The 11,899-nt window shown below is 35.6% G+C and overlaps 3 protein-coding genes across 3 annotated transcripts; 2 read left to right on the top strand and 1 right to left on the bottom strand.

Moving 5' to 3' along the window:
- The first annotated feature begins 2,259 nt into the window (after positions 1-2,259).
- On the top strand, positions 2,260-5,464 carry LOC145620628 (uncharacterized). The gene is made up of 3 exons (XM_081675333.1): positions 2,260-2,401; positions 3,208-4,358; positions 4,551-5,464. The coding sequence occupies exons 2-3, from the start codon at positions 3,271-3,273 to the stop codon at positions 5,383-5,385; spliced, it is 1,923 nt and encodes a 640-aa protein (XP_081531459.1). The 5' UTR covers positions 2,260-2,401; positions 3,208-3,270; the 3' UTR covers positions 5,386-5,464.
- Positions 5,465-6,448: 984 nt separating this feature from the next.
- On the bottom strand, positions 6,449-8,596 carry LOC145620633 (uncharacterized). The gene is made up of 3 exons (XM_081675336.1): positions 8,347-8,596; positions 7,841-7,981; positions 6,449-6,826 (listed from the first exon to the last, which is right to left on the bottom strand). Exons 1-3 carry the CDS (start codon positions 8,536-8,538, stop codon positions 6,683-6,685), a joined length of 477 nt encoding a protein of 158 aa, XP_081531462.1. The 5' UTR covers positions 8,539-8,596; the 3' UTR covers positions 6,449-6,682.
- A 721-nt stretch (positions 8,597-9,317) lies between these two features.
- LOC145620643 (protein OCTOPUS-like) lies at positions 9,318-11,577 on the top strand. The gene has a single exon (XM_081675348.1). The coding sequence runs from the start codon at positions 9,545-9,547 to the stop codon at positions 11,390-11,392; it is 1,848 nt and encodes a 615-aa protein (XP_081531474.1). The 5' UTR covers positions 9,318-9,544; the 3' UTR covers positions 11,393-11,577.
- Positions 11,578-11,899: the final 322 nt, after the last annotated feature.

An 11,899-nucleotide genomic window follows, 5' to 3' on the forward strand; every position in this document is an offset into this window, starting at 1 on the left:
TTGGAATAACTAATAAAAATACAAAATTATCCTTAATATCCTTTCTTCACTCTCTTCTTTCTCTTTCATTTTCTCTTTCATTAAAGGTAAAAATGTCTTTTACTCATTAAATTTAATTTACATTCCTAATACTACCCCCTTAGTTATTAATTTGGAGGGATAACTCCCTTATTTTATCCCCCTCCTAACCCCGCTTTGCGCATCTTCAATTTTCGACCAATTTGAAGACCCAAAAGGTGCGGTTATGGAGTGCACTCACGAAGAAAGATGACACAACACCCATAAAGAGAAGGGAAGGGGGGCAAAAGAAGTTAGCCATAGGAAGGTCAGGAGGAAGGGTGGCCGGAAATGGAAGGAGTTGTCGAATTTTGATACATACTGCAGGGCTCTATGGGGAAGGGAAGAACTGATAATCAGTTTTTTTTTTTTTTTTTTTTTTTTAAAACACCCATACAGGGCTACTAGTTTTCATTCATAGAGATATCATGACTTAAAAGAGATACAATGCATTCCGGAAAGTTGTTTCCTCAAAAAAAAAAAAAAAAAAAAAAAAGCATTATGGAAAGTTCGAAACCCACACACACGACTACCTACAACCCAAGGCTCACAATGAGCGAGCTCATGAGCGACTTTATTACCCTCTCTATCAATAAAACTCCAAGAAACTACCACATCAAAACGACAAGCAAACATGATAAATATCATTTAGTATCAAGTGAAAGTGGCTATCTCCTTCTCTCAAAGGACTTAATTGCATTGATGGGACTTAGGCAAATGCTTTCCTCCACAAGCTAGGTCACCGGTCATGAAGGTCCATTAGAAGAGAATGTGCTCCAAAGATAGGATTATTAGATAATAATCAAAAGGTGGGATTATTAGAATCCATTTTTCCTAAAAAGAATCCATTTTTCCTAAAAAGTATTCCAAAGTTGGGATTATTTTGGGAAAATGAAGCAAAGTTGTGATTATTTTGGAAAAATGAAGCAAAATTGGAATTATTCCTATCAATTATTTTCTTAGAAAATTAAAAAAAAGGGGTAAACGGATCTGTGTCCATGAATGGGGGTTAGACCCAGATCCAAATCCATTTTATAATAGAACTCGGATCCAAAATTTAAAAACCTATATTCGTAAAAAACGAATCTGAATCCATGGATTCGAGTCGAGTTCATATCCACTGTCATCCCTGGTTAGGGATGTTCATAAATCGGTCCGGACCGAAAAATGGACCGGACCACCCCGGACCGGACCAGACCGAATTAATCGGTCATGTCTTCGGGTCTTGAAATTCATTTTTCCGGTCTTCGGTCCGGTCCGGTCCAAAACCCTATAAAAACCGGTTTTGGACCGGACCAATTTTTTTATAAAAAATATGTGTGAAACCTTAAATAACGTTTAAAATTATCCTTAATAAGCTTAGAATACTTTAATTTTATAAGTTTTTTTGCACTAAACATACAAAAAAAGACGCAAAAATGACGTTACAATATCGTTTTTCCAATATTTTTTTTTTGTTTTCCTTGACTTTATTAAAAATTAATATTCTTTTTAAAAAAATTCTTAAATCGGTCCAAAATGGTCCGGTTCAGGTTTTGGACCGATTCTTTCGGTCCGGTCCAGGTTCGGTCCTAACTTAATCAGTCCGGTCTTCGGTTCTTAAAATTCTAATTTTCGGTCTTCGGTCTTATCCAGGTTGGTCCGGTCCGGTCCGGTCTTGGACCGATGAACAGCCCTATCCCTGGTTATGATTTGCGGGATAAGTTCATAAGTTGTACTCCGTAAGGCCTTGTTTAGTTTACCTTATTTTTTACTTATTTCAGAAAAAAATAATTTCAGATCAGAAAATATAAGTTCAGATCAGATATAAGTTCAGATCAGATCATCGTTTTATGTGTAATTTTTTATCGCTAAATATTTTAATTTCGTAATGAAAAAAATTACGATCACATATTAATAAAATATACATCATTACGAATTTAACAAGATCCCATTTGATATATTTTTTTCCTTATAGATTATCGTATATTTAAGGTCAAAGTTTGGTCAAATATGACATTCAGATAAGATCATACCAAATCAGATCAGATCATAACAGATCAGATCATAACAGATCAGATCAGACCATATCAGATAAGTTAAGATAAGCAAAAATAAGGTGAACCAAACAAGCCCTAAGTCCGTAACTTGTAAGACTTGTAATCGTTGATATTTTAGTTATTTTTTAATTTTTTTTTTTTGACAAGTAGTTACATCTAAATAATATCTAATTATTATACCCCGTATTACTTTTTAGTTTTTACCCCTTTGGAGCTTTAGACTCTCTCATTGAAGCGGCTCCTGAGCTTTCTCTCTTCCATTGAAGCGGTCCCTCTAACTTTCCTCAATTGAAGCGGCTTCTGTGGTAAGATGTTATTTTTAATCGTTGACTATGAATTTCACAATCGAGGAATATTCTAAGGTTATAGTCGATTTAGGGTTCTTCTAAGGTTATAATTGATTAAGGGTTCTTATAAGGTGGAATATTGAACTAATAGTTATAATTACCGAAGTTGCGAAAGATGATACGAGTAATTTTATTGATATATTCATGCTAGAAGAGTTTTATGTGATTTTTGGAGCTTGGGTTTGGATTTTTTTTTTTTTTTTTTTTTTTTGAGGAAACAAGCCTGGGTTTGGACTATTTAACAATTAGTTTTTTTTTTTTTTGAAACAATTTAAGCTTGTTTGGCATTAATTTTGGTTTTCAGTTTCCTGTTTTTTTTTTAAACTAAAAACCAGAAACAAGAAAAAGGTGTTTCCACTTTTCTGTTGTCAGTTTTCAACATTATCATAATTTTAATAAGTTTATATAATTTTTGATTCATTATGGGACTCATATCATATACTTTTAGAAAACAAAAAACCATAAAACAGAAAACCACAGCAATGTCAAACGAACCCTTAACAATTAATTTAGATTAGTCAAGTTATGGAAGTTTATACGATTAATTATGTTAAGCGAATGTGATTTTTGGAGCCTAATATGGTGATTGAGTGTTGGTTAGGACGGGCCTAGACCTAATCGTACAACTCTCCTGCATAAAATTGAAATTGAAAGGCCTATCATATTTTTATTAGTATATACGATCATTCATTGGTTTAGTTGTATCATCTAAGAAATAATTATACATGGTAGTCACTGATCAATTTATGTCGTGGTTTTTGCAGGCTGAATAGATTACTCCACAATATGGACACAGAATTTAACTAGGAAACTATTTTTCCGGAGATATGCTGGAATTAATTCGTGATAATCCGGAACAAGTAGAAGTTGCTAAAAAAGAATCGTGTGCTCTGATCAGGCATGTTGAGACTGAGAAGAGTTCGAAGCCATCAGATGTTCAAAAACTTGTGCCTCCTAACTTCGATATTAAAGCACTAAATATAATTGAGTTTTTCTCTGTTATTATACAAAGGGATACAACACAGGGGGATGATATTAATGATTTTGAAATTTATGGTCATATAAAATTGACTAATGATTATGGTAAAGAGTTTTTTCTCTTCAAACAACACCGCCGTCAACCAGTGACTGTCTGTATGCTGGACAAGGGACGTGCAATCCTTCCTAAATTCCAAGGCTACCAACCTCGATGGGTACCAAAATATTTTTGGTTAAAGTTGTATCTGGTAGACAAGACTCGGAATGTCACCATTGTCAATGCAGAGTATTTGTTGGATTTCCGACATAAGGTTGTTTATGACAAAGAACAATCAGTAATTTATGATAGTAAAGGTAAAGGGTATGGGATTGTCACTTTGAACTATACTGTATTCCGCTGTGCACTCTTTGCTCTAACTACTCTTGGAGTTTATAAGAATGGAAGTGGTATTGAAAATGATAAAACTGATGAAGTTGTGACTGTCAGTGGTAGCATTTCTGCTAGTACTAATGTGAAGGGTAAGAGGGAACTTTCACGCGTGCTCTGTGATACATCCATATCTTTGACCGTGAATAATGATGATACTAGGCTGCCTGTGGTCGCTGTGCCAGCTTATTCATTACTTCGAATTAAACCAGACTTGGTAGTTAATGGTGAACGAATTGTCACTGGTGATGACACTTTGGAATGCAAACCTGAAGCAGATAATGAACCGTGTTATAAGAAATTCATGGGGGAAAATTGGTGCATCCGTTTGGGAGTGTTTTTTATCCATCCATATGGTTGCCTTCGGGATATAGATGAGTTTATTGGTGAGCTAATAAGCTATGATAATTATAAAATAATATATGAAGATGATTATGGGTCCTCGGGTAGTGATGATGAAAACCTTTTGGTTCGGGGAATTAGTACCATTGAGGAATCTCAACAAAAGAGGTATGAACGTATCATACTTTACATGATTTATTCAAAAGATCACTGGTTTGAGTTATGTCATGCATTTTTATTTTATTATTATTGTGTTGTGTGTGTTCTTAATGTTCTTTGTTATCTTGTACTATATCAATATAGATTCTGATTGTTTGAGATGAATAATAATTGCCTTGGGAATTATTCTTGAATTTTCAGGTTCTGGCCAAAACAATTTTCTCGAGAACTTGTTGAGGTGTTCTCTGTTTATGTTGGTTCTTTTAGTCATGAATGTACTTTGAGTGTCTCTGGAACAATCAAGTATGAAACAATCAGCTTTGAAAATGAGCTTAAAGGTTATCTTATCTTCGAGAGAGAGGAGATGAAACCTGAAGCAGTGTTTCCCTATAAGCCTATATCGTTGCTAAAGCCTTGTAATTGTTATGAGGCCGACAATGGTTACTTTGCTATGCATCTTGACCTGAAGGATGTAGGAGGGCGTGAAATCAGTAACGGTTGTATGAAGTGGCATCCTCATAAAACACATATGTGGTATGACAAGCGCATATCCTCTGTTATTACAGGTGAACACGGTTTTGCCTGTGTGCATTATGTGATCTTCCATGAAGCAGTATCTGCAAGAGTTCGTGTTAGACTACTGTCTTTAAATTCTCCATTTGAAGTTTATGGGAGTATTTATGCTAGGTATAGTGAGTACAGGTGCTCTACAAACTACGAAAAGAAATTTTATCGAAGCATGTTGTTTAAAAAGGAAAAGTCAGAAGTTGTGAAGTGGTGTGGTCAAAGATCATCAAATTCTGATTATTATGCAATTGACATACCATTGTCAAAAGATTTAGTCGCTGTACAATCTAGTACTAAATTGATTTTGGATGTGAAATTACATGTTCAGGTTGGAGGTAAAATAGAAGAGACTATCAGAGGTGAGCTAAAATTTGATCCTGAAGGTTCAACTATGATATGTGCCAAGAAAATCGAAGGGCAAAAGCCACAAGTCCATCATTTATTAGTAGTGGAAGTTGAATGGAGTTGAATACTTTGCTTTTATGGCCTTTTTTATGATATGTTAAACATTAATTAATATCAATGTTTTATTTAATTTTTTGCTCCAAGTTTCTTTGTTGTTTTTTTTACTAATTTGACAGGATTACTTCTGTAACATATAACATATGAAGTTTGTTTCAAAAAAACATCCAAAGTTAGTTCTCAAAATGTGCAAAAAATATATTTGCTTTTATGCCTTCCTTTCATATTGAGACAAATCAAACTAGCATTGGATCAAATTTGAATTTTATTCATTACAAAAGTGATACATTATATTCCATCATCAAACAACACCATAATTTCCTAATCATTCAAAATACATTACATCGCAACATAAAATATAAGGAAATACATAATAAGAGCTACTGTCACAATCACTTTAATGAAATTAACCAGTTCATCAAGCCTGCCAATAACAGCAACAACATCACCTTGTTCAGCTCCAAATTCAGCAGCTTTAGGTCGAATTATGTCCTCTTCCTTCACCCAAGCAAAGAAATCGCAAACCCTACGGTTGAAGAATAATCTTCGAGGATTCTTCGCAGTCTCTGAGATCTTCACAGCAGCGATTTTGGGGGGAACACACTGACATCGAACAAGCTTCACCCAACCTATCCTATCTTCCATGGTTATTGGTCTGAAAGAGGAGGAAGAAGAACGCGAAATTGGCATGCTCATTCAATTGGGGATTTGCACAAAATTGGCGAAGAAATTGAGATTGAAATAATTAGGGTTCATAAAAAGTGAAAATTGGGGAAAAATTGGGGAAATTGATTTAAGAGGGAAATGGGAGGGAAGTGGGTATTCACAGTTGGATGAAAATGGGAATTAAGGGTAAATTAGTCATTAACTGTATAGTTAACTAGGGTTACACTATAAATTAGTCATTAACTGTATAGTTAACTAGTTAATTTTACCATTCGCTTAACATAATAATTTGAGGTTTACTATACACATTTACAAAAAATACTGTTTACCATTGAGAATTTCCCAATAAAATAAGGTCTAATAAGTTTAGATATGTGTTAATTAGGTGAAAAAATGCACTCAAATAAGAAATAAAAATTTCTTGTTGTATCCAACATAGGACATAATTAATGAAATAATATTTGGTTATCAAGTAGAAGAAATAAAAGACATTCAATTTACAGAAATACGTTATATTTTACACATTTGTCAATTCAATACTTAAAATGACAACTTTATCTTCCAAGAGCCTCCAACTCTTCATAGAGGCTAATACCATATCAAACTTTGTTTCCATGAACCGGCACACATTGTTCAGATCAAATTTTGCTAGCATGTTTGCTAAATAGAGTATGTCGACCCTCAGCAATAGTCTCCCCGGTAGCTTTATTCTTGAGCACGACAGTAGTTCCAAAAACAGACCCCTTCCGTCCCAAAAGCCTTGAGGTAACTTCTAGCTCATCCTACGAAATATACGAGTGTTAGTTGCTACTGAATCATGCTTTGCACTGACTGTCCATTCTATAGGAAATTCTGATGTGCTAAACTCCTAGTAATGTATCTGTGTTAGCTTTCAGATGCGTATGTATCTGTGTATTTTCTTCATTATTTTTTCAATATACTCGTAATTCATTACTACCAATGAAACTCCCAAAAAAAAAAAAAAATCTTTACTACCAAGTACCAACAGAGGTGGTAATGAATGGTAACACAAATTAAACAAAAACATCTACTTATTAAAAGAAAAGGCTTTACAAAGAACATTCACTTATCAAGATTCCAGGCAACAAAGACTCGTTACCATCCTTAAAACAATGCCTAACAGAAGTTTGTTCTTCAAACCCACAAATTCATGAACGATGCATATGTTGAACTTTACAAGTGCTAACTTTTGCTTATTTGATTCATATCTGTCTCACAACATGAGTCAATTATTTCTCATAATCATATCAATCTATTAATATACAACCAACAACCCAAATCATTGTTAGCATAGAAAGCAGGACATCATGTCATAAATTCACTAAACCAATGCTACCACACCAGCCACCACTCAACTGATACAAACATACATTTTACAGATGCAATACCAACCAAATGCAAAAGTTCGATTTGAAAATTTCAGCACCCCCCCCCCCCTACCTTTATACAGCCCTTTGAGTTGCTTGATATTCTAAAAAACCAGAGCAAATCACGATAAGCAACAACAACAACGAGCACAAAGAATCAAAATGACACAAGCCTTATTTATGTGGCACACCCTAAAACACTTCTTAGGCTAAACTAAATGTCCAAATCAATCTTTGGCTGCCCAATTTAATTTGACACTGCTCGATTTCACCGGGATTTGCCTGAGCCAAATTAGCTCATGTTAACATTCATAACGAAGCCAACCATCAAAAGTCACTCATACAACAAACCAAAGTACAAGCATGATAAACAATAACAAGAAGTTCAAGAATTGAAGTTACACATACATCAACCTTGGCAGTTGACACATAGGAGATAGACATGGTGACAGATACATTCATTGGAAGTCCTTCTCTGTAAATCACCACACCACCAAGTTCATCAACAAGGTTCGCAATCGCGCCGGATGCTAAATTTCCATTTCTATCCTGCATCATTGAGGAATCAAACATGTATTACTTATCAATTGCCACTATGTATAACAGACATTTCAAACCTTTGGCTTTCTTTCTTGTTTACAACATATCATTATTGATTTCATAAAATATGAAAACTGAGACTAATTTGATCAATTAAGTTACAATAGTATATGGATTACATAGATTTTCTGACATATCAGGTGAAATTTAAACTACAATCATAAATTTGGGTTTTTTTTCCCCAATCAAAGTCACTCCAAGATTATAAAAACAAATAGATAAAACCCAGAAAATAAATTGAAATACCCATATAAATGAAATTATCAGTTGAATTGATTTGTACAAGAAAGAAATGGGGTTTTAATGAAACTTACAGTGAGTCTAGGAGGAACCTTGAATGAACAGACGACGAGTTGGGGTTGAACTCGGTCAACTCGGATACCGCGTAAGGTGAAATCTTCATAGAAACTGAAATCGAGATTAGGACGATGAGGATGAACATCAAGTTTGGACACAATTTCTGATTCTTCCTTACTTGCTTCAATCGTTCCTTTCGCTTTCTCCATAGTAGCTTTGTACTGCTTACAAGTAATTTGTAACCACTAAAAAGATGGTTAAATAGGTTTTATTTAACTAATCTAGATTAGTAAACATGGGGGTTGTGGTTGTTAGGTACATGCCGCTGAAGACCTTCTAGTGTCTTGTGTTCAAGTAGGTCATATTTAAAACGAGTCCAGAAACAATTGTGTTGTGTCAGGCTTGTGCTGATCTTTCATAAATGAAGCTCATGCATGATCCGATCCCGCATACCGGATTAGCAAATTGTGCCATGCTAATGAGCCACCTAATATATCAACTTTAGTTTGTATTTAATATATATTTGATACGAGTCTTATACCAATTAATCTTCAAATCAGTTCAATTTCAAGTTTAATAAAACTCGACTCAAATTAACTATTTAATTCTAATAATCATGTTCAAATCTCATTATTCAAATCAATATGACAACAAAAATCAATTGTCATAAAACAATAGTGTGCTATGATTAGTAGATTTAGTACACATTATTAAGACCACACTTTAGTAGAATTGTCCTCATTACACTCATTAGTGCCTAAAAACCATTCGTGCATATGATCATTTGATGATGCTAATCTAGACCACCCTACACCCTAGAAATCCAAAATAAATCACAACAACAAATAACATTATTATTTGTATTTCCCACTACAAATAAACAAATGGTTTATTTATTTTTTTTTTTATTTATTTTAAAGTGCAAATAAATAAACAAATAATAAATCCCTACAGACAGCACGAGATAGTCAGAAATTCCACAGAAAAACAAGACACACACAAAGAAACGACTAGAGCAAAAATAATCTCAAAAAACCCAAAAAATCAAAATTTAAAATTAAAAATTAAAAAAAAAAACCCCAAAAATTTACGAATCCAATGAAACCAAAACCTCTAACCAAGTGAAAGCTGTAACTTAGATTTCCCCTTTCTCAAAGCAAAGAACACCATTTTCTCTCTCCTCAAAAATGGCGTAAACTTCTTCTACCTTCAACAATGGCGCAACCACCGCCAAACCCTAAACCTCGCCGTCTTACTCCATGCCATCGTCACCCTAATCTTCCCACTACTACTGGTCTTTGTGCGCCATGTCTTCGGGAGCGACTCTCTCTCCTCAACCCATCTTCTTCTTGCAGTGGTGAAGCTTCAACTTCTGCTGCTACTTCCGCCGGAGTTTTGCCGGAGTTACGGCGGTGCAAGACTTTCTCGGCGAAGAACTGTGATGTTGTCATCGGAATGGAGCCTCGCCGGAGATCTTGCGATGTTCGTGGTCGGAAATCGTTGTCGTCTTTGTTTGATATTGATGATGATAACGATGAAGAGGACGACGTCGTTTCAGTTCAATCGAGGAATTTAGGGTTTTTGAGTAAAGGTACTTGTCCTGTTCCCGAGGAGGAAGAGATTGAAGTAGTTGAAGGTGAAATACAAGTAGAAGTTAAACCTAGGGTTTCTAATTTTAGAAATGTAGAAGATGAATTTGAGGAAGCTAATAGGACTATGAAAGAGTTTATAGATCTTGAATTGCAAGCTAAAAATAGTAGTAATAAGAAGGATTTTAAGGAAATTGCTGGAAGTTTCTGGATTGCTGCTTCTGTATTCAGTAAGAAGTTTCGAAAATGGGGGAAGAAGCAGAAGAAAGAGAATAGTGATTGTAATGGAAGAACAAGCAACAATGGTGGTGTTGGTTTGGGGGAGATGAAGCTTGAGAATTTGAGAGGGAGGAGGTTGAGGGATACTCAATCAGAGGTTGGTGATTATGGGTTCGGAAGGCGGTCTTGTGATACCGATCCTCGAGGCTCGATTGATTTAGGTAGAGCTTCGATTGATTGTGGTGGGTTTGGGAGGAGGTCTTGTGATACAGACCCTAGGTTTTCAATTGATTTAGGGAGGGCATCGGTTGATTGTGGTAGAATGTCGATTGATGAGGTTGGGAGGAGTGAGTTTGATGCTCCGAGGGCGTCTTGGGACGGGTATATGCTAGGTGGGAGAGCGGCATTGTCTCGTGGTAATGCGAATGGAAATGCCCCTATGGTTTCGGTTATTGAGAATGCTATGGCTACAGTTTACGGGTTTGATAATAGAGTATTGAGTGAAGGGAAGACGAAGGTGGAGAGTGGGAGTGATAGGGAGAGGTGGAGGAATGGGTTTGATCGATCTACGAGCTCAGTAAGGAGGGATGTGGGGGTGAATGTGATTGAGGATGTTGAAGCTAAGGGAATATCGAATGCCAGGGTTTCACCTGCTGCTATTGGGATCTTTAATGGGACTAAGTTGCTTATAACTGAGAAAGAGTTGAATGAATGGAGGTTGAATTCGAGTTCTTTAAGAGATGATAATAGCTCGGAGAGCTTTGAGACGGCGTCTAAAGACCTTGCATCCGTCTCTAGCAGCAGTAATGGGAAGGGGTTCAAGAAGTGCCGCCAATGGAGCAAGTTGTGGAGTATTTGGGGATTGCTAAATCGAAAAAAGGGAGACAAATTTGGGAACGAAGAAGGCGATAGAGAACATTCAGAGAGTCCTGATGCTGATTCTGCAGACATCAGTGGAAGGAAACTTACACGAAGCCATAGCACATCGAGCTCTAGAGGCTCTTCCACGATAGTTGGTTCAGTTGGTGGAGTAGCAAGTAGGAACGAATCAAAGGCCATTGTTAGGAGTAGGCAGGAACCTGTTGTTTTACAGAGGAATCGAAGCGCTAGGTACACTAACTCACCTAATCACCCCCTCGATAATGGCTTGTTACGATTTTATTTGACGCCATTGAGGAGCCGTAGGAGAAATAGGTTAGGAAAAAGTAGATTGAAGAACTCAAAATCTTTGGCTAGAAGTGTATTAAGGTTGTAATACTGATTACTGAAACAATAGAGCAGTATATGTTGATATGAGTTTTCAGTTTCAGGGCATTCTGTAAAGACACTTGTAATCTTGTTTCATGTTGCTTCTACTATAAAACTTATTAGTAATTTACCTTTTAAAACACTTTGATGCATTTTCAAATAACATGATCATGATCTCAATTATGCTAACAATTGTTCTTATGTGATTGTATGCTTTGCTTTTGTGTGATTTATTATCTTTTAGTGTAATGATGTTTGGCGACGCTTTCATTGTTCAAACGGAGTAATTGTAACATGCATTGTGTTATGTTGGTTTTTTCATATTTTTGGGGCTGAGGTTTGCAAATACAATTTATTAAGTGAGGTTTCTTTAACTCAGGCAGGCTCTGAGTACTGAACTACTGACTATTCTTGGTGATTTGGTCTATCAATTTAACTAGCAAAAAAAATATTTTTTCAGAGGCTACTCTTTTTTATTACTCTCTCAATCTCACTAAGATCGCTCTATTTGACC

Source organism: Chenopodium album, chromosome 3, assembly GCF_948465745.1.
Source record: "Chenopodium album chromosome 3, dcCheAlbu1.1, whole genome shotgun sequence".
In the NCBI taxonomy this organism is placed as follows: domain Eukaryota; kingdom Viridiplantae; phylum Streptophyta; class Magnoliopsida; order Caryophyllales; family Amaranthaceae; genus Chenopodium; species Chenopodium album.

Bases quoted from the DNA above. Each gene is read 5' to 3' on its own strand.
- LOC145620643 (XM_081675348.1), top strand. From the start codon at position 9,545: ATGGCGCAACCACCGCCAAACCCTAAACCTCGCCGTCTTACTCCATGC.
- LOC145620633 (XM_081675336.1), bottom strand. From the start codon at position 8,538: ATGGAGAAAGCGAAAGGAACGATTGAAGCAAGTAAGGAAGAATCAGAA. The intron at 7,982-8,346 runs GTAAGTTTCATT...TCAATGATGCAG, and splicing joins AGGTTCCTCCTAGACTCACT to GATAGAAATGGAAATTTAGC. The intron at 6,827-7,840 runs GTATGTGTAACT...TATATTTCGTAG, and splicing joins TGTCAACTGCCAAGGTTGAT to GATGAGCTAGAAGTTACCTC.
- LOC145620628 (XM_081675333.1), top strand. From the start codon at position 3,271: ATGCTGGAATTAATTCGTGATAATCCGGAACAAGTAGAAGTTGCTAAA. The intron at 4,359-4,550 runs GTATGAACGTAT...TTGAATTTTCAG, and splicing joins GAGGAATCTCAACAAAAGAG to GTTCTGGCCAAAACAATTTT.